This window comes from Echeneis naucrates, chromosome 19 (genome assembly GCF_900963305.1).
Source record: "Echeneis naucrates chromosome 19, fEcheNa1.1, whole genome shotgun sequence".
NCBI classification, from domain to species: Eukaryota; Metazoa; Chordata; class Actinopteri; order Carangiformes; family Echeneidae; genus Echeneis; species Echeneis naucrates.
Window position 1 is genome coordinate 4,250,064 of NC_042529.1, and position 21,538 is coordinate 4,271,601.

The window sequence follows — 21,538 nt, forward strand, 5'->3', positions numbered from 1 at the left end:
TTCCTGTCATTTGCTCAACCTTCCTTGAATCCCATGATCTGCTGCTTAAGGCTTTTTTTTTGTTTTTTTGTTTTTTTGTTTTTCAGCTCAAAAGGTTGCTCAGTCCGCTGCGTCCATCATCATCCCCAACTTCAACATGAATGGCAAATATCACATACCTGACCTCTGAGCTCAGCAGTGTTTCAGGCGAGTCTGAGTTTTCACATCTCTGATAAATCTGAGATGTTAATCTACCGGCCTCCTCCTAAATGCTTCTGGGGACTTTGACCACGAACACCATGGGGTCTTTGGCCTTGTTGCTGAAGGCTTGCCGGATGATGTCAACAGCAAGCTGATGGGTGACTCCCTGCAAGGAGACTCCGTCCACAGACACCAACTCAAATCCAGCCTGGAGACATGAGAAGAACGGTTAGAGGACAAAACAAACCCACTGAAGTTCAGACACACATGGAGAAACTGACAAACTGGGAATCTGCATTTTTATCAACGCCTTTAGCCGATACAAGGTTTATTTCATTAAAATCAGAAATGTTTATTGTTGCTTGAAGCAGTGATGGTTTTGGATGATTATGGGCTGTCTGGTTTGAACGTGCCAGTCCGACACTCATCTGATAGTCAGAAAATACTGATTCTAGCTTTAACTCCAGTTTGAATTTCCGACTTTAATTGTTTTACACATCCATTAATTTTCCGCTACATTATGATCATGGCATGGATATTTTAAAGGGGTATTAAAACAACTTTGTGAATCCTGGGATATTGTGTTTACCTTAAGCACTTCGCAGGTGGAGGCGGCTCCTCCAGGAAAGATTTTCTCGATCTTCACCATCGGCTGAATCTTTGACTCCATCCCACCAGATATGCTGATGCCTGGAGCATCAGAGCAACAGGAGAGGATGTCAGTGATATATTTGTATGTTCTAATTTACAGATTTGACAGCCAACACGTACCCAGTGATTGTTTGGTCTTGGAGATGCTGACAGTTTTGAGCTCATATTCCTGTTTAGGGTTTGACAAATGGAGTCCATTCTCAGAGGGCACCTGGTGGCCATTCACCTGCTCACTAAGGAGTTGATCTGGATTCAAACTGAACACCTGCGACAACGACGGCCGACTCCTGCGTGCAGCACTCTGCAGCGTGAACACAGTTTCTTTACTCCCGCTACCACTTTTCTCACGTTTGCCCTTCGGATGGCTGGACCTTCCTCTTTCTGCGTCAGCCCTGTCTGAGGTTGAGTGCAGTGAAACCTCGTCAAAGCGCACAGAGCGAGCGGTGCCGACATCGCTTAGGAGAGGAGGGAGGGAGTCGCTGCTGCGGGACAGCAGCCAGTTGGGAAGTGTGGGACTGGAAGAGGAGGGTCTGAGATGTTTGGGCTCTGTGTTATATCCATCCACTGGGATGTCCAGCAGTGGGGTGAAAGATGTGGAAGTACTGGGCCTCTCCTTGGACCCCTGCAGCCCAGACAGACTGAGCTTCTCCAACTCCTCCAGTAGGTGGCTCTCTTTCTCCACCTCCTCAGCACTGAGGAGCTCAAAGCCTCCCTGGTAATCTGGAGGGAGAGGGAGAGAGGACACCTTTTAGCATCTTTGTTTCCATCATATAAACCCTATTAGGTCATATTATCAGAGAACAGATACCAAAGAAAAGGAAAAAGAGATGGAAAGTCCGACTTAATATTTGACTTGTGTTGAAAATTATTCATCTTTAATTTAACAGCATCATGCCAAATTTATTTTGTTGGCAAAAAATATACTGACTTTATATTGATCATTCATCACTGTTGTTTATATCAATTCTAAAATAAAAAATAAAAAAATAAAAAAAAATTAGAAAATTGGACATTCCACCAATTTTCAATAGTCCTAAGCACCTACTAAAGCACTGCAGTGGGAGTGAAAGGCACCAACCTGGGATGGGAGTGATGAGGCGCCGTTTGGGTGCTCGACCAGACGCAGGAGAGCGAAGAGGAGGACTACGAACTGAAACAAAAAAGGTGAGAAGGATGCACATTTACAGAACATGCATGAAAATCAAGAAGGAGAGCAAAATACTCAATACCCGTTGATTAACACAGACTTCTGATCACCAAGATTAACCATTGGACTGTCGCAGAAAAGCAACAGGAAATGTCCAGAATGTCAGAAAATGGGCAGATGTGATTATATTTAATGAACAAGTGTTCAAAAGCGTGAAGTTGCTGCCACAAATTCAGGTCAGATGCTGTAAAAATTCAGGACGCATCACACTCACTTGAACGATACTTGAGGATATCGTAGGCCTCAACTTCAACGGGAGTCACCATGTTATTGAACACGCTCAGGTCAGGCGGAGGAAGCAGCAATCTGGAGAAGACAATAAATGCTGAGCCATTTTTTCCCTCCCACACTGTTTTACATTACAGATCCATTTTAATTAGTCGTCAGTGTTTCATTGTGAAACATTTGGATTTGAGATGATTATCCTGAGATTATCCTTAATCTCCTTCTGCTAGTATTTGTAATGCCACTGTTTCTGTGGCCGGATTTGCACCTGAGCTGATCTAAAGAGTTTATCCATGTTTACAATACGGAGGCAGAGAAAATCAGAGAAACTCTGATTTATGTGCCTATTGTATAATTTATCAGCAACATTAAGTTGTGATCATAGTAATTTGTTGAATAATACTGCGTCAGTTATTATTCCTGGTGTAATTAATCCCTCACTTTGTTCCTCGTACCTGACTTCTCTCAGCAGCAGCAGCTTCTCAGGCCGGTCCAGCACAACCAGCAGGTGCCGTACCAAGTTTTCCACAGACCGCTCTGCTACATACTGTAACAGTCAAATCATCGATTCACTGTCCGGCTGATAAAACTGTTATTCATATGAGAAACCGGCTGTGAAAGAAGACTGTTAAATACTATAAAGACAAAACAAAGACTAGACTACAGCCTCAGTCTGCTTCTTACCCTCCGACACGTCTTCATCACAACAGCTACCTCCTCCTCCGTCAGCAGCCTGCGGGCCATGTCTTCCACCACTCCAACCATCTCTGAATTTGGCATTGCACTGTGCTGTTGTCCCTCTGGAAACAACAAAATCCATCAGCACCGCTCTGACGTCCACCTCAGCCCTGTTCCATGCCTTCCTGCTTGAGGAAAGTTTGCTGAAAACTGCCGTGCCTTTCTCACATAATTACGGAGGGCTTTCTGTATAGAACTACACATTTGCGACCCGTTCAAAGCGCAAATCTCCACCAGAATTTAAAGGGCACCATTAAAGTGATATAAGACAGAACATGTGGCTACCTTTGCCGGGCCTGTCTGTGGACGGGGACTTGGAGCGTCTCCTGGAAGCGTCTCTCTTGCGAGCACTCTTGAAGAGCAGGTTAACGAAGGTCTTTGAGCGCTGCAGGGTGCTCTTCTCCTCCACATCCTTCCCTTTCTGCTTCTTCTCTTTCTTCTGCTTGATCTCTGCGATGGGAGAGCAACAGCAGGTCATTTGTGTGGTTCATCTGTTCCATCCCGTTGTGAAATTTGCCGTCTCACCTGCCACAGTGACTTGGCTCTGCGACCTGCTGATCGGTTTGCTCGGCCTGCTGAGAGCCAGCAGCATGGCTGTCTTGGGCGACTCCCTCCTCCCCCTGCCCTCCTCGCCACGAATCACCGTGTCTTTGAGCAGAGTGGTAGGTCCCAGGTTGCGAGTGGTGTCCGCACCCATCTTCTGTGGAGGGAGGTCCGTCTGGATGGCAGTCTCAATCCGCTCGGACTCAGACCTGGACATTTGAAAAAAATAAATAAACAAACAAAAAATCTTATAATTATTCCTGATTAATTTGTCTCTTTAGGTCTAGAATTTGTTGCTGGTGCTCGAAGAGGATTATCCCAAATGTGGAGAACAAACAAACAAACAAACAAAACCTCTGGTCCTCAGTGGAGATGCAGACGTCAACCATGTCCGAGCCAAACGACAGGCTGGGGGGGAACATGACCTGAGACAGGCCGCTCAGAGAGCTGACCGGAGTCCCCGATGACAGAGAGGAGGCTGAAGAGTTGGAGTCTGAGCCCTGGGAGGAGGATTTCTGAGTGCCATTGGACACTGGTGAGGAAAACAAAGTCATTCACAACTTATCTCATCATATCCCCGAATGCCTGTTCTTTACATATTCACAGAGACAGAACTCGATGGTAGCTCTTTAACACTGAAACACACAAATACACTGTTGACGACAAAAAGACACATACACTTATTGAGCCACCTGTACTCTGCCACCATCTCCTTATATGCAGGGTATCGTCCTGCTTCCTGTGAAGATATGGACACAGATATGCAAATGAGAATTTGCTGTGTTTGATAAAGAGAAACCTGAGAACCACACAGAGACCCCAAAACAAACACATTCACCTCTTCCTAGAGAGGCGCATTTCCCCTCTTGACTTTCTAGTAACCTTTGATAGCTGCGGTGCTTTCTAACTCTGCCGCCTGGTTTGGTTTACGTGTGGCAGAACGAGGGGATCCCAAAACGTAACCTGCATAAAACCCGGTCTCCATGCGTCCATCAGCACCTGATCCCGGCTGCCTGGTGAATAATGCACACGGCCTGGCTATTTTTTTTTTAACACCGCGAAACCCAAGCTCTGGCAAGTAAAGTGAGCGAGGAATATTACGACTGCATGCCAGCTGTCGGCCCTGCCGCACACGCACACACTGACGCCGTTGTGTAGCGGCGTCACTCATGTAGTTTGCGCTCATTTATTCTTATTTTTTGTATGTATGACAGAATTGAAGAGGGCAGAGGACAGGTTAGGGAGTTAATCTATCAGGTCATTTAATCAAGGCAGCAATAGAAGAACTCACATTTCATTTTGGAGCATGATACAGGTCTCACTTACTCTTCAGCTCGTCGTTAATGCCGATGTCAACACCCTAACTCTAACACTTTTGAGGTTGAAAGACATTAGAAACTCTTGAACTCGAGATATTTTCTCATCTTTTGAGCTCATCGGTACTTTCTTGGCTCTCTGCTGTGACTTCTGGACCATCATCATCATCATTCTCACCTTAATGGTCAACATGACGTGTGTGTGGCTCTTCAGCACCTCCACAGCACTACTGTGGCTGATGTCCTCGAAGCTCACCCCATTGGCAGCCAGGATCTGGTCCCCCATCTTTACTCCATTCTGCTCAGCCAGCCCACCAGGATCCAGTCTAAGACAACAGGACGGGAGAGGAGCAGCAACATGTTACAGCGTGTGGAGGATCAGCTGTGTTAAAATGCCTCTGGCTTTCTGTGGCAGAGGAACCTACTTGGACACATAGATGCCGAGGCCAAACTCCTTTCCCCCGCGGATGTTAAAGCCCAGGCAGTAGTCATCTGAAGTGGTGTAAAGGTGGACAATCCTTTGAAGGGCACTGCCTGAACTGGCCTCCGAAGGTGTTCGTCCACTCTCCTCCACCACCATACGCCTGTGAATCAAGTCCACCCTGAAAAAAATAAAATCCAATAAAACCAGGATACAACACTGTGTGTCCACCTGAATCCAAAGAGGAAGAGTCCTTCGTCACCAGGTGGTCTTCTCCTTGGAGTAGCGGATGCCGGGGACTTTGCCAACACGTCGGACCACCATCCTCAGCCTGTTGTTTCCCGTCAGGACCTTCACAGCGCTGCTCATGGTGATACTCTCGAGGCTGATGCCGTTCACCTCCACGAGTTTATCGCCTACGAGCAAGCCTGCTTCCTCTTTAGACCAACAAAAGAGGCGAAATAAGCACACAAGGCGTGACGCAACGGCATGAATGACAAGTTTGGTTGGATTTTTCACGTTTCCCTCACCTGCTGTGCTGTTGTCCTCCACCTTACTGACAAAGATGCTGAGTCCATGTTCTGAGCCCCCACGGACACTGAAGCCGAGCTTTCCATCCACACTCTTGTCCACGGTGATCGTATGAAGGTCCTCACTGTCATCTCCACCTGAATTCACACAGACGCTGTGTCACTGAGCGATGTCTCCTCACTAATGAATCTGACTCCTTCACCTTATTTGACGATTTGTTAATATGCAGTGGAGGCTTTCTGGCTTGTAGCCCAGAACATCTCCAAAAAGTGTTTGGAGGACATTTTTGATTTTGGTTAACTGAGTGAATATTTTTCTCATGTGCATATTTTCCTCGCACATTGTTCTTATTCAGTTTCTGATCAGTCAATTATAAAGATATATTAAGTAATTTTTGTTCTTTTGTCTCTTGATGTTTCAAATGACACACTTCTGGGAACGTCATTGGTTGTTGCAGTTGTTGTTGCTTCCACCTTTGCTAAAAGTAAATTTCTCTTCAGACACCAACAATTTTTTGCATGCTAGACTTAAAAAGTATTCTATCTACTGTAGGCTGTAACAAGCCACCAGCACAGCTGCTCCTCACCATCCACAGGAGAGTTGATAAGGATGACCCGTCCCATGGGTGAGGAGGATCGGATTCCCCGGCGGCGCTGCTCTTTCTTCCGTAAGAGGTTGCGAGTAGCAGTATGTGGCCCTTGGGTCCCGGGGGCCTTCTCCCTGCGGGGCGGCTCTGACGAATGGGCCATGGAGGCTGGAAGGGTCCGCTTTCACATGTGCTCTCCACCGGGGGCTCAGCTCCGGCTGGATGCGTCTACAGCAGCACAAAAGCAGAAAGTTGGAGATCCTCAGGAAATTCTGTGTCCTCCAGGTTCCCTGCATGCTGGATATACAGTGTGATTCTCTGTACAGGTGCCGGGTTGTGTAGGAGCCTGCCGGTGCAGTGAAACACAGGACAATCCGACTCACTGGTGCAGGCCGCTCTGTGACATGACAGCTGGCTCTTTCTGGAGTCACGCTTTGGTCCATTCCTGCCCATGTTGCATCTCTCTCAGCCGTCACCTGAGCCTCAAAGCAGCAGTTTGCACATAAACACAAACATCAAATGCACAAATACAACAAGTCAAAGCATGTTAAAGGCTAAGATCTGCATATGTGACCACAGGTGAGGCCAGAAACAGGATTTAACAGTTTTATTTAGCTCTCAGCTGACCCACTTAGAGTCAGGTCACTTGGTGTCCACTCCATAATACCTCTGATGACAGTCTGACTTCAAAATATACATTTTAACTGCGTCATTTATCTGATAAATGTGCCCCATTCGCTTTGGTGTTCGTTGCGCACCAATGCATTTTAATTTTAGACAAACTTAGCTGACGTTTTGTGTGTAACAAGAAGCGCAAAGCGACTTACCACATTTTGCTTCAAAGCCGCAGACAGGATCTCATTTAAAGCACATTAAGACTGCGAGACAGCAGCTGCTGGAAAGGAAAAAAACAGAAAAATGTCCCTGTGTCTTTTAAATCCGTCCTTTAGCCTGTAAATAAACAACGTGGAGCCGGATAACAGTCCTGTCTGGATCCACGTCGGGCTCAATGACTCAACACACCTGGACGGGACATTTCCCTGGAGCACTAAGCCCCGCCCCCAATCTGCGTCGATTGGCTGGACTGAGCTTAATTGGCAGTATCTGATTGGACAGTACACACGCCAATCACCTGAATTCTGTCACTAGAGAGTTAAAAATAATTCAACACGACTAAAAATACAAGTATTAAATGACCCAGACAGCCAGAACTTATCACGTTGTGTTTATTGTGAGTCATTTATTATAACATTGTGGCTTTGTGTTGGTTTTTCAGTATCAGGTCTGCCTCCTCCTCCCTTCAGGTTTAGACACAGGCCGTCATTAAGAAGAATCCAAAGGCACAGCAACCAAACAAAACACTTTATCTGGAGAAAAAAGTACAAATGAAAAGTCTAAAGAGGAATTTGGGAAATGACAATCTCATTCATATTTAAAGATTTTCTCTGATTTATTGGCTTTTATTTATTTTCCTTGCAGCCTCCATGATGGATGACAGATCTGCTTTGTCTCCAAACTCCTTTTCCCTGTGTTCCAGCAGTATGCCCTGATAAAGAAGGCAGACATCCGAGCTTTTTACAGGCAAGTACAACAAATGATTTCCCATCCGGAATGACTCATGTTATAGTTACCTGTTTTTCCGCTCCAATGACAAACAGGCCTCCAAGAATGAAACCTTCCCCTCTCCTGTTGCCCTGGTAGCCCTTCTTCCCAGCGTGGACCAGGTTTCGTAAAACACCCAGACGAACAAGGCCCAGAGCCAGACCCATTCTCCTCGGTTTAGGACCGTAGAAAACTCGCTGCAAATGACAAACAAAGCAAAAACATCAAGGCGGGAATAACGGGGAGGACGTGAAAGGACGAGACAAGGCTGGACACTAGTACCTTGTGATCCACAAAGATCTCGCCCTTGAAGTACTGTCTGAAGCTTTGGATCTCGGTGCCCACGTTTTCCTTCACCACGGCGTACAGAGGGACCCCAAGCTGGTCCAGCTGAGGTTTAAGAGAGGACAGCTCCGCAGCCTCCTGGACATGAAAGCGACACCAACAATCTGCTGACATCTGATGGTGTCACCCTTTTAAACATCACTAATTTATTACCACATTAATTACCCTGAAGAAATTAGACCACACCTGAGACAATCAGTAGCCTCTATCTAACACCGTGGGCATTGTCAGAGTGGTTAGGGGGCGGCTTTCTTTGTTTTCAGTAAAACCAAATCTCATCCAACCCTTTAGATGAGACCCAAGAAAGCCGCTGTAGATGCAGATAAGGTGGAGTAATATTTACATAATTCAAAACAGCCAATTGTAAGCATGATAACAGCTTGTTCATGCAGGAGTACTTAAAGTCGCATTTGATGTCACAATATGTCAGTTATTGGCCGTGACACAAAAACAAAACAAAGCACAGGCAGTCCAGACATCCCTTGTGAAATAGCCCACTGCTGAGTGACAGCATGTTGGCAAAGGATCAAAAAACATTTAGAAACACTGAAAGTTTTGGCACAGATGTGTCCTGTTTTTCAGTGCGAGCTCCTCTGCTGCTGATAAAATATCTCTTACAGCTTTACAGCTTTTCTTCCCGCACCTCTCTGCACAGGGCTCATCCAGGGCGCCTCACGACCTGAATCACTGCTCCGCTCCTTTCCCACAAAGTTTGACCTTTCACCGTCGTCCCATCTGCAGAGTCACACAGATCCCAAGATTTCTCTTTGTCGATGAAGCTACTACTTCAAAAAGCTCGAGATTAACTGAAGGTAACAACAATCTTCATTAAAAATTCAGAGTATTGTGTTAAAAATCACATTCTTCACTAACTAAGCTTTTAACTGTGACCTTCAGCTTTAAAGCTCAGATGAACATCCTTAAAGCATTCTTTGCAGTAACCAAAGTCGTGACCTCTTGGGCCAACACGATAATACTGAACAAAATTATCATTCATTCGATGTCATGTTTCTGTCTACTGGATAAATGTAAAATCAGGATTTCCTCTCTTTTAGTTTTGCTTTTGGGTTAGGGTTGATTGCTGATTATAGGTAAGTACACAGGAAAAAAAGTATAATGAAAAACATGAAAACGTGGTATGATTGTAAGCTCAGGAATGACTGATCTTGTGGCGACTTTTCTCCGCAGCTTTCTCCACGGTCTGCTCACCTGTAGTCGTCTGCAGGTAAGTGGCACCCAGTTCTTCTAGAGAGGCTGAGGTCGACTTGGTTAGAATACAGCCAGTGTTGGCGATGACCACTGAGACCACCAGCATGGCCACAACTGCCAGAACCACGTACCACATGTCAGACAGCTCCCCCCTCAGGACAAAGGAGAGCGCTGGAAAGACCGAAGAAAATACACCAGCTGCATAAAAACATGAATGCAGATAAAATGGCACAGACAAGCTCATCAGTCATGTTAAAGTTTCAACAAAGCCACAAAAAATATCGCTGAAAACCTAAAATACTTATTTCCCTGAGCAGCTATTTTTCCTTTTCAGAATATAAAAGAGTTGCTCACAGATACGAATACATCAGTGAAAATCTGATGTCACAGGTCATTCAAATACAGTGACTTAGCTCCTTAAACAGAAAAAGGCCTTTAGGCACATCAGTCACTGGTATTTCGAATAAAACACACATTAAAAGTGAGCCTATGACTGAGTGTGGCCGCTTTGACCACAAGTGATTAATACTAAAATGGAGAGTAGACCAACCGTCACACAATATACAAGTAAACAAGTAAACAAATATGTTAATGCAGCGGTCAGGATATCACCTCAAACAGACAACGTTTTATCTTACCTTCCAATGAATTTGGCTCAAATTTAATCACAGCGAAGCCAGCAAGTCAAATTTAGTTTTTTTTTTTTTTTTTTAAAACAACTTCAGTCTCTTTCAGTTAATGTTTGTCAGTAGTGATACTGTATCTGAAGGACAACACCCTTCATGTGACCAACATCACCAACAAGGAACAGCTCTGTTTTTCCCCTTCCTAAATGCAGATTTCTTAAGAAAATAAAAGTTACCCCCACAACCTCAGGGTCGAGCAGCTAAAGTACAAGTTTGTCTCGAGGAAAAAAATAGAATAAAATAAATACGAAAAGCACCAACCTGTTTCTGTCGCTGTGTCAGCCATAATCAATGAGTATCCATTAAGAGCTCTGCTGTATTAATGCTGAGCACAAAGTGGTGTCCACTTCTGATCCTCAGTGTGCAGTTAGTTTTTGTTTTTGGTGTGAGAGTTCTCCCAACACTCAGACTGAGTCAGACTGATCTTATTTGGTTAGGTTGGAACAGAAAAAGCTCCTCCCTCCATTCAGGGGAATTCAGGCTTTTGTTGTGGAGGAAGACCAACATATGAGCAGCTTCTCCACACGGCGAATTGAGGGAAAAAGAAACACACTGCAGGGCAAAGCCATTCTTTTATTAGTCATAGGTAACACTATGTTGTTCCCAAAGAGAACAAAACAGTACAACTGTGATAAAAGGAACCGAGTATTAGATATCAAGTCTGCTTCCTCTGTCGACTTTAAAGACAGACTCTCATTAACACACTCTGCCTCTTCATCTCAGCCATGACCTGAAATGCATCTTGTTTCTGTGAAACCTGTGATAGCACTTAACAAAAAAAAAAAAAGTCATCCCAATTAAAACATTTTCAATTTTACAATACTAAAGCTAGCAACATGCCATTTGTGATTCTAAACTTTCAGCTGAAAGACAGTTGTTGGTGATTTACTGAAGTTTACTGAGACTTTCTTTTTTTAAAGTAATACAAAGCTTTATTTCTTCATTAGAGTTCCTACGGTATTCTTCTGGCAGCTTGGATGACATCGTTAGTGTTGACTTTATCCCCGAATTCGATCTCTCGGTGCTCCAGTAGGATTCCCTGTAGAAGAATAAACACAGTGAGGGGCATTCGGCATAAATTGGGTCACTGCACGTCTTACATTGCTCTTTGACATTTTTACCTGCCGTCCTTTTCCAATGACGAAGACCCCACCCAAGACAAAGCCCTCCCCGAACACATTTCCCATGAAGCCGCTCTTGAAGGCCCTCAGGCCATTCAGCCACACCCCGACACGAAAGAACGCCAACAGACCCATCTTCCGCTCACGGGGTCCATAAAAACGCCTCTGCAATGATACCACAAACCCGAACCATTGAGTCATTCACGCAGAACCGAATTGATTTCTCAGATCTTTGAATGACTTCAGTGTGCTCACAAGAAAGGATGTGGAGAAACTGGCTGATTCTAGTTTGAGGAGTCCTCTGCATCAGAGAGGAAACGGACCACACAATATACTAAATTCATTGTGAGAAAAAAAAAAAAAAAAAAAAAAAATTAAAAGCCACCTTCTCATCCAAAAAGACCTCCCCGTTGAAGTACTGTCTGAAGGTCTGGACCTCAGTGCCGATGTCCTCCTTCACCACGGCATACAGAGGGACCCCAAGCATGTCCAGCTGGGGTTTCAGAGAGGACAGCTCTGCAGCCTCCTGCAGCCAGAGGGCACAAACCAGATTAACAAGAAGTGTTGTGTTAGTCAGTGTACCAACACGACACAACACACTCGCAATAATGACAGATCCTCTAAAACATTTGCTGCATGTTGTTCATAAGACAAGATTTTCCAATTAAATTTTTACACAACCATCTGATTAGCTTGTGTGGTTGTCCATATATCACTTATGATTGACCTTTTGTTACGGTATGTCAAACTTGTGTCTTAATAAGTTGTTAAGCTGGTGAGCTCCAGGGCCACAGCAAAATCCTTTTAGCTCATGTTGTCCATCTGATGTGAGCCCACTTGAGTACCCACAAGTGTTCTCAAGTGAAATTAGCAGCCCCAACCTCTCTAGCCGAAATACCAATGAAGAACAAAGTGAGCCCACTGAGTCATGATGTGCAGCCAAATATTGTTTCAATGGTCACAGATTACAGGATGAATTTAAAGATTTGTGTAAGAGTCACACAACATGAGTGTTTCCAGTTCATGGCATCAGTATCCTTCAGCTTCGAAACACAGACACACTGTGACAGAAACGGAGGAAGGGGGTTAAGTGAAAACAGATGGATTGAAGTCACATCCAAAGGAGAGAATTTCATTTGTTTTCATGGAGCAGTGAATTATTTCATGAAGACTTGTGAGGTTACCTCTCTGCACAAAAATCATCCAGGTCTCCTCACTGCCATGATGACTGCTCCGGAGTTCTCCCACAGAGTCTTGGCCTTCAGGGTTTTTATTTCTGAGTCAGAAGAGTGAAGCAACAGACCGAAGGCCGAACTTTAACACACCACAGAGCTGAAGATGAGATATGGATGTCTGATTGCGGACTCACCTCCTTTCATAGTCTTCAGCTGAGTTTCCTCCAGATGTTGGAGGGTGGCACTGAGCGGCGGAGTCAGAAACATGTCGGTGACATAGTTGGTGACAGTCGTGATGAGGCCGCCGACGGAGGCCACGAATCCGGCGATGAGTCCTGCTGCCATGGCCGTCTCTCACAGCATCTCGGCCTCCCAGCACCGGCTGCGTTTCCCCCAAAAGCCCATTTAAATTCCAGCTGACGCAGCCCCGCCCCTCCCGACACAAACCCCGCCCACATCTGGACCCAGCACCGATCAGAAGATTCGTCACAGCCCTGAGTCCAAAGGTCTCAGCTGAAAGGCTTACATAACGAAATCATTTCCCAAGCAGGCTGGGCTTCTCTGAGCTGTTGTTGTGTGTGCAAAGGGCAGAAAGTGATCCTGCTGGGTGTTAGACAGAAGCTCAATAAACTCTAAATCAGACCATCAAATTTACTTAATGTTAATTTACTCAAACATCCGAGACCAGACAGGAGTTTTCAATCCCCGACAGCTGTTCTCACATTTATTTACATCAGAGGGGAGGCTTCCTCTGTTCTCCTCTTCATGTGAAGAAATTGGAAACATACGTCTACACAAACAGAAATGAAGAGCATGTCATGTTTGTAGTCAAAAGTAATGAGCATTTAAGTCAGTGAGGTGAGATGTATCAGACTATTTCATATTTTTAGAAAGTTTAACTGAGTAAACCGTTTTTGTAAAACAAATATGTATGAAATGCAAATATTTCTCAGGAGATATCCCGAGGGAGGTATCTAACAAACAGTATAAATGGCATGATTGATGAGAAATGTTTATTGTTTTAAAACCTATATTTGCATATTATGGCTATGATCATGAAGATAAATATACACTGAAGCTATAAGCGTATTTAAACAAGCATGAAATGCAGATCAGTGTGGATGATTGATCTTCAGACAGCACTGACTTGATCACGTGAGGTTGTCTTCTTTTTCTACTTCCTGAAAAAAACAAACAAAAAACCCCAAGAGTGTTCAGTTTCAAATGAGTCACTGTTAATATAATATGAACTCATCAGTCCAAGCCCCTTTAGTATGTGTGAATCTTTTGACATTTGAAACAGATCATAAATTACTTTTGGGATTTTCACTTGCTGCCAGTTGGCCGACAGAGTCTACCTTCTCTGAGTCTTCCTTGTCTGAAGGAGACTTTTCATGTTTCTCTTGTGAAGTCTCTGGTCTTTGGCTCAAAACTGTCCCCTCTGCTGTAACGTCACCATCAGCCGGGGCCGAGCTATCAGCGGTCTGACTTGTGTGTTGCCCTTCTGCCTCCTGCGATGAGGTGGTCAGAGCAGTTCTGGTTAAGTATTAAACCACAGCGTCCTGCACTTCCGTCTCTGTTTGATTCTGAACAGCCTCTCCTCTCTGACTGTTTTGTCAAGCACTGCTACGACACAACATTGCTGCTTCCTCCAAACTGGCACACTTTATTCAAAGTGTGAAATAAAACAAACATTAAAAGAGAAATATCCTTCACTTTACACACAAGAGTATGTTTATGTAAATATTCAGTAGAGTTTGTTGACTGAACCTTTTCCTGGTCATGAAGAGCAGGAGAACTTGATTTGTGTGTCTCCTGATGAGTTTTAGTCGTCTGCCCTTCAGTAGAAAATATCTCCTCTGGTTTCAGATCTTCACTCTGTGACTCTACTTGGATGGAATCTGCAGCGTTATCAGTTTCATCCTCATCAACGTTCTGGTGAAATGATACAAAATTAGTGGATTGATTCACTGTCAAAAACCATCATGCCATTCTTCCTGATAAGCTCAGCCTGAAACCTGTCTGTATTTCCTTCACCCGAGGCCTCACTCTTGTCTCTTTTCCTTCGTCTGGCTTGTTACGTTTGACATGTCTTCAGCTTGCTTTGCTTGTGGTCTTTTTAATCTCTATGTCTGCATCTTTTCTTGCTCTTCCTCCTGCCTTTCCTTCACTTTAAACCTGTATACAGGGCATCCTGTATCCTGCTGCTGGGTGCAGAGTAGAATCAACAGCCTGTGAACTGTATTTGAGCAGCATCACCTTCGTTGGGTCTTGAGGATCAGGGGAACGAAGGACATCTTGTTGTGGTTTAGTCTGCTCAGGTTCAGTGGTATCAGGCTGATCAAACACCTACAGGGCAGTTGTGAGACAGAACAATATGTAACTGAACTATTTAGCATGACTAAAAAACTTATACATTTATTGCTATAATACAAATCATTCAGGTAAACAGTTGCACGTCATTGGCCTAAAATGTTATACATGTAATTTGTGTTCCGCCACCTTATCCTTATCTTGGTCTTTCTCCTCTGCTTGAGCGGTGCTTGCCTCCTCCTCAGTTTTCCTCTCTACATGATAATGACTTGACTCCTCTGCTTGTTTGCTCTGTTGCTCCACTGTGGTCTTTTCCACAGGAGATTCTGGAGACTCCTCATTGGCCTCTGTGCCGAGGGGGTCCGAGGGAGGAGAGCGAGAATCCTCCACAGGTTTTTCCCCACACGATTCTGGACTGGTTACTTTATCTGTAACCTTCACCTGGCAGAGACACCATCTCCTTAAAGCATGTGAAGTCAGTCATTTGGTGGTTACTTCCACAACATACAGGAAAAGTCTTACACAGTTCCTCCACCGAAAATATCTCAGCAAAGGCCAAAGTCATAACCAAAGTTCACAGGAGACACCCAGACTAGGGAGGCACAACCACAACCACCACCGGAAGCACACAGATGTGAGATTTAGTTTTTAATCACCTCCTTATGAGTGTCATCATCCTGAGCTTCTGCTTGGTGTTCATCTGTGTCCTGCTGGTTTTCAGGAGTGTGTGGTTTCTCTTCTATCACAGGTTTGTTGTCCTCAGCAGCTCTTGGTATGGCTGGTGAAGGAGCCTCTGATCCTGTAGGCTCCTTCTCAGAGATCTGGTGATGTGGCCATTTGCTCTTTATTTTGCTCACAATGTCATACTAAGCGTAAAAAATGTACTCCAATTGCAGAAAATGTTGGTGGAGAACATTACAGTGATGACCGATGAGGCTCGATGAGGCTTATCCGATCCTCCCTGTCTTCTCCTTTCATCTGCTGTTCCAATCTTTTTTTACTTCCTTAATTTACTTAATTACTTCTGTTTAACTTTGACTTAGCTTAAATGATGATGTTGGTTTTTTGTACACTTAGATAAATTTGTGTGACTATGACTCATTGTCATATTATAATCATGAAATGCCGTTCCTAAAATACACTTGAGAAAAAATGAACTAATCCATTCCATCTTGTCTTTCTGCTTTGAGGATTAAAAACTGATACCTTATGTAGAAAGAGAATATTTTGCAAAGATGTCTCATAGATAAAAGAGCAGCTGGTTAGTTACGCTTTTTTGGAGAAATAAAAAATACACACACACAAATTGAAAGAAACATCATACGTTTTTAGACTCTTCCAAGGCCTCTGTGAACTTTTGTTCCTCCCCCCTCAGTTTGTCCTGGTACAACGCCTCCTCTCTGGCTTTTGCCTTTTGCTGCTCCAGGAGAGCCAAATGGGCCCTTTTCTGCAAATTTAAAAAAACATGGTACAATATCATGGTTGGTGACTTATGGGATGGGCCCTACAACGCTTCCAGACAACTTTAAAGGCATTCTGCTCTGGTCTTTTTTATTTTATTAAGAGGTTGTGGCAACCATAGACATGCTCGACTATCTATGGTAAAAAAGTGACCGCCACCTCCTGACAGTTGCTATAGGCTAATAGTTACAGCTAATAGTATATCACTCAGCCTGAGGAGCTTAGACTGTCTAAGCCTGCGTCATCCTTCACTTAAAACCGATTTGAAGATCAGAGCTTCGGGGTGGTAGTCGTTGTGGCATGGTGTGTGTAGCAGTAAGGTAACTTCACATTATTATTTTTTTTGTAGTTGTTGTTGCTTCTGAAGGAACATTAGCTGCATTACTTAAGTAACATGATAAAAATGCACTCAAACCTGCTTTTAGTGAGAGACTTAAATATTATTAGCAGCATGTTATAACCTGCATTAAAATTTGGCCACTTGGGGGCAATGGAAACAAGCTGTACACAACACTGACTCCATCACCTCAAACATTCATATGGCAAGCTTATAAAGATAAACAGAGCTGATGAGATAATCAACCAAACTCTTCATTTCACTTTCATTAAACTTCTCATGTCAGTCTCTGGATGCTGAATGGAGGGTGAATTTATCACAGTTTGTCTGTTTGTTTGTTCCTGAGTGCTTTGGAAAATAAATGTAGTGAAAGTTTAATCCATTAAAACGTGTACATATGAGGATAAAAAAAATAATAGTGGTGCATGCATGTGTATGTCAGGACAGGAGGGATGGAGAGCAGCAGACCTCGGCCTCGGCCTCCACTTTGGTGTTGTACTTATGGAGCCAGTGGGCCAGGAACTGGATCGGGTCTACGGGCCTCCGCTCGGCCACCTCAGCCAGTCCTTCTGCCAGACACCTCCCCAGATGTTTCTTCACATACTCCGAGTCCATCTTCTTCTTTCTGCAGCGAAACTTCAAACTGACGATCAGGGTGACTATTACGACCTGCTAAAAGAAAAAAAAAATTAAATAAAGAAGGAAAGTGCGTGAGCGTAAAATCGGATAGTTAAAACAAATCTGGAAGTAAAGAAATGTGAGCTAAGTTGAACATTTTCTTTAGTAATTTAACAGCAAAAAAAACCAAAAAAAAAAAAAAAAAAACAGCAAAAACAACACCAACCGTTTTCACTCAGCGTCCGGAAGTAGCAACTGTGGTCTCCGTGACAACCGTGTCACGCCATTAAACCTCCCCCCTCCTCGTCCTTGTTAATTGGTTCCTATATAATACAACTGCTGTTCCGATATTGGCTGTTAAATTTTATCCATTTTAGTGTACCTCGTTTTTTTTTAACTGTTGTTTTCCAATGTGTGGAATATTAGGTGATACCATTTAGAGTCAGAGCGAGTTAAAACTCCAAAGCAAAAAAAGTTAAAGTTAATACTTTAACTAAACAGCTATCTTGATTTAGGTCATACCCAATCATTCAATATTAGACAGTTATAAATTTGAACCTTCTGAAATGTTGTCTTCATGTATTTATTTTCATTTCAATTAATACATTTTATTTTTATTCTTATTTATCTTTTACTTTTTACCTGCAGGTTATCTTACTGCAACACCCTCGCGAGCAACAATGGTAAAAGGAAGGACGAATTAGCACAATGATTAAAACTAAAAAGTTTTTTTCAGTTTAATAAAAAGCTTTTGCACATTTATTGAGACTGCTGCAGCCTGTCCTTTGCTATAGTTGCAAAACTCTCTCACTATTCCAAATTTGAAAAGCATAAAAATATCAGAAAAGACCAAACAAATGTCAATCAAACACACCAAACACACATGGAGTATATTATAATTGGCACCAGAGTTAAGCCTCAATAGAGGCTACCGACTAATTCAACAAGGGCAGTTTAAATGCTGTGATAGGCTTAAAACCCAGATTCAGTTGCATGAGTAGGCCATGGAACACTTTCTATTTATATCTCATTTATATTGTAGATAGTGAGAAAAGCTTGGCCACATTTCTCCAATATTTGATATAATTTCCAATAACCAATGTTCCAAATCTGGGAGTGATTGCTCACACTGGAAAGGGGAAGGTGGGGAAAATTGCAGCAGGCTCCATTTCCAAGAAACAGATGACACCCAGTTAACATTTGTAATCACAGCTATCATTTTCCTTGTATAATCATACTACACACCTTTCAGCCAAATATAGCATTCACATTGACAGGACGCACCCAATCAGACTGTATGAAGTGCACTGATGAAGCTCTACCCCTCTATTTGTGTTCAAAAAGATGATATAAAAATGTAAAAAAAAGAAATATATATATATATATATATATGATCAGGTGAGTTACATAGAGGCCTATAGAAAAACCGGCTACAGTCAAGCCTCCTCAAGTGGATTGTCTGTCACAAAGGTATCAGATATTAGGCCTTAAGAAAATACCGGTCCACGCATGAGCCTTGTGATCAAGTTTAAGATCAGCTGCCGGTGTCAGTCAGTTCATTGTCTCTTCGAGGCTCTGCTGACTGTTTTCACTCTAATGCTGTTTTTCTGTGCTTTCTGATTTGCTTTTGTGTATCAAACAACAGTATAGGCCTGAATAAAAGAAATCTAAAATCAAAACCCATCGTGCTGCCCCCTTGTGGTTGCAGCATCAAGGGACTTTTCCTTTTTTTACATATAACTTTTTTTTTTTTTTAATTTCAGTTCCTTACATTGTATATTAACTTCCTTTATTAGGCTTTTTATGTAAAGTTATTTGTGCAAGGAACCTTTTGGCCTGAGTTATATTTGGAATTTTATTTACTCAAAATCAAAACTGTTACATCCACATGAACCAAGTTTTTTAAAAAAAAAGGAAGTATTTTGTAATACCTTGCACAAAGAAAGAAAGAAAAGAAAAAGAAAGAAAGACCCAACCATTTCGTTTCGACCCATGTTCACCCACTGAAACCGAACAAACGGAGGCAAATACATCAGGTGGTAAAACTTCCTCAATTTTCAATTGTCATTGACAACCAACTGCAGCTGCTTCGCGTGTGTCCGTGAGTGTTTGTGCACTTGGCACACACTTACACAAAAGGTTAGAGAGACTAGTGTGCTGTAAGGGCCTACGTCGATTGTTCAATTGCGCACAAAAATTTGCAAGGTGAAAAAAAAAACCCCAAACAAACACAGGATCTAAACATACCAAATCAAGTCTGTAAATGACTCAGCAGGACATATATAACGCCTTAAAAATGAAGAAACACATCACTGCTCCGTGGAAATAAATGAAAAGGGCAAGAGATGATCAGAAAACCTCAGCCTCAAATATTCGTTATAATAAGGTAATCGATAAACGTTGCAGTGGAATCTGTGGGAGCATTCATCTTGCAGCAGCAGTTTCATCTGAGCTGAGTTGGGAAAAAAAAAAAAAAAAAAAAGTTGTGAAGGACCGACCAGCTGTGTGGGAACGAGGAAGCGGCTCCGTTTGCCGAAGTGTCAAAGGTCTGATCTGATCCTACCTGGAGCGACTCCTCCGGTTTCACTGCAGGACGCCACACTGCGTCAGCAACAGCTGTCCTGCAGCCCGGAGCCGGCTGCCACAAGGGGAGAATTACGTCCACAGTGTAAGGCTCCACGGAACACTTCATTTTTATTTTTATTTTTTTGTTGTCGTTCTCCCCCCTCCCACCCCAGTTTTCTTGGATTCTGTGGGAATATTTGCTTTATCGCGCAAGGTAACATCTCCTCCCACCTCCACCCACGACTCACCTCCACCATGATTTCTGTTGTCTTCCTTCCGTGTGTTTAGGAGAAGGCTGAATCCTGCATGAGGCAAACTTTTGCTGCAGTTTTACTTCACTGTGTGCGTTGATTATTCACGTTTCTGGTTCACTCTCATGCCTTCCTCTCTTTGGATGAAATGGACTAACTTGGCACCTTTCTTATTTTGTGGGTCATTGTTTGGCTGTTGTGTGTAGTGTTTTTTTTTTTCCCCCTCTCCTCCTCATTTGGACCAAAGCCTTGAAAATGCTTACACATTGAAAATGAAGAAGGTCTTTTATCACTTGCACAGCCAAAGAAACTAAATGCAAAGTTAATTTGAGCGTTTTTGTTCTAATAATAAATCTTGACCTGTAATTGAGCTTGAGTCAAAATTGGAATTGGTAGATTTATGGCTTCTTAGCTGTTTGTTTTGTGTAGTGAGGGAACACACACATCCAGAGTTTTACTACGATATTGAAAGCACTAGAGGGGAAAGCGGGCATGAGTAAAATGACGGGCCTGTGTCTTCACCTGCCAGGTGAATATCTCCCTCAACACACATGGCTGGACTGTCCAATGTGGACACTTTGCCACCCTCTCAGTCCCCACTATGCCTCCAACCCACAGGGACAAGGTTTTATTTTTAGCTCATGGCTTCATGGCAAATGGGCAAGATACTGTGGTGCTGTGGATGCTCATACCCCACCATTTCTCTGCTGTTAATCCATGTTGCCCCAATCAGAGGTATGGGACTGTGGAGACAGCCCGGCCCCATGCGGGAAGAGCAGATCTCTGGATGCAAAGGAGGACGTGGAGACTGCCGGTCATATTAGATCCCATCAACAGTCCAGCCGCAGCTCTTATGTAACAAGCTTGGCTCCTGCAGTGGATCCGTCTAACATGGATGGGGATCATCAGGTGTTTTTAAGTTCGTAGAGTAAGTCCTATTTACACACAGCAATGATTTGTCTTGGATATTTTCAGATTGGTAAGGGTTAGGGTGAATCTCTCGCTGCCGACATACCTACCTCTGTTAGCACATGCGTGGCATGAATTGCCTATCAGTGTGGCCTTCACCATGTGTGAAGATGTATCTGTTGTCTTCCTCTGCCTGACTGTGTTTGTGTGTCTCGCATCACATGTTCTTGGACGCACAAGGTGTCGGTTTTGAGTTTCTTTCACCAACTGAGCCCATGTGAGCGCTTGGCTGGGCTTCTGTATTTTCCAGAGTCTTCAAAAGGTGAAATAAGGTTAAAGATAAAGTGTATCTTTTTTGCTTGAAATCTATCGCCTCATCTGTTGAGTGGGTGATGGACGCCAAGTTGGTGATGTACAGTTTTATTATTTCCCCACAGGGAATATTACGCCCGAGAAATTATGCTGTGCTTTTTCTTTTTTCTTTTTTTACATTTCATTTTAAATGGAAAGCTTAAAAATCAATCAGTGTTTTTCATGGATTTGATTGG

General features: G+C 43.4%; 4 protein-coding genes and 1 pseudogene across 4 annotated transcripts; all 5 read right to left on the reverse strand.

Moving 5' to 3' along the window:
* Nucleotides 1-113: 113 nt before the first annotated feature.
* LOC115060431 (PDZ domain-containing protein 7) lies at nt 114-7,337 on the reverse strand. Its single transcript, XM_029528361.1, has 18 exons — nt 7,226-7,337; nt 6,782-6,880; nt 6,399-6,626; nt 5,812-5,949; nt 5,544-5,718; nt 5,286-5,462; nt 5,039-5,186; nt 4,223-4,283; nt 3,899-4,076; nt 3,527-3,753; nt 3,287-3,451; nt 2,948-3,063; nt 2,719-2,810; nt 2,253-2,344; nt 1,910-1,981; nt 952-1,551; nt 770-870; nt 114-388 (listed from the first exon to the last, which is right to left on the reverse strand). Exons 3-18 carry the CDS (start codon nt 6,559-6,561, stop codon nt 245-247), a joined length of 2,649 nt encoding a protein of 882 aa, XP_029384221.1. The 5' UTR covers nt 6,562-6,626; nt 6,782-6,880; nt 7,226-7,337; the 3' UTR covers nt 114-244.
* A 271-nt stretch (nt 7,338-7,608) lies between these two features.
* LOC115059644 (peroxiredoxin-like 2A) lies at nt 7,609-10,639 on the reverse strand (annotated as a pseudogene).
* Nucleotides 10,640-11,038: 399 nt separating this feature from the next.
* LOC115059645 (peroxiredoxin-like 2A) lies at nt 11,039-12,894 on the reverse strand. Its single transcript, XM_029527249.1, has 5 exons — nt 12,731-12,894; nt 12,546-12,637; nt 11,747-11,887; nt 11,362-11,526; nt 11,039-11,279 (listed from the first exon to the last, which is right to left on the reverse strand). Exons 1-5 carry the CDS (start codon nt 12,879-12,881, stop codon nt 11,193-11,195), a joined length of 636 nt encoding a protein of 211 aa, XP_029383109.1. The 5' UTR covers nt 12,882-12,894; the 3' UTR covers nt 11,039-11,192.
* Nucleotides 12,895-13,253: 359 nt separating this feature from the next.
* LOC115060432 (protein starmaker-like) lies at nt 13,254-16,168 on the reverse strand. The gene is made up of 7 exons (XM_029528362.1): nt 16,151-16,168; nt 15,506-15,715; nt 15,039-15,290; nt 14,796-14,885; nt 14,307-14,471; nt 13,895-14,047; nt 13,254-13,717 (listed from the first exon to the last, which is right to left on the reverse strand). Exons 1-7 carry the CDS (start codon nt 16,166-16,168, stop codon nt 13,688-13,690), a joined length of 918 nt encoding a protein of 305 aa, XP_029384222.1. The 3' UTR covers nt 13,254-13,687.
* dydc2 (DPY30 domain containing 2) lies at nt 16,113-20,214 on the reverse strand. Its single transcript, XM_029527250.1, has 3 exons — nt 20,079-20,214; nt 17,116-17,319; nt 16,113-16,296 (listed from the first exon to the last, which is right to left on the reverse strand). The coding sequence occupies exons 1-3, from the start codon at nt 20,085-20,087 to the stop codon at nt 16,168-16,170; spliced, it is 342 nt and encodes a 113-aa protein (XP_029383110.1). The 5' UTR covers nt 20,088-20,214; the 3' UTR covers nt 16,113-16,167.
* Nucleotides 20,215-21,538: the final 1,324 nt, after the last annotated feature.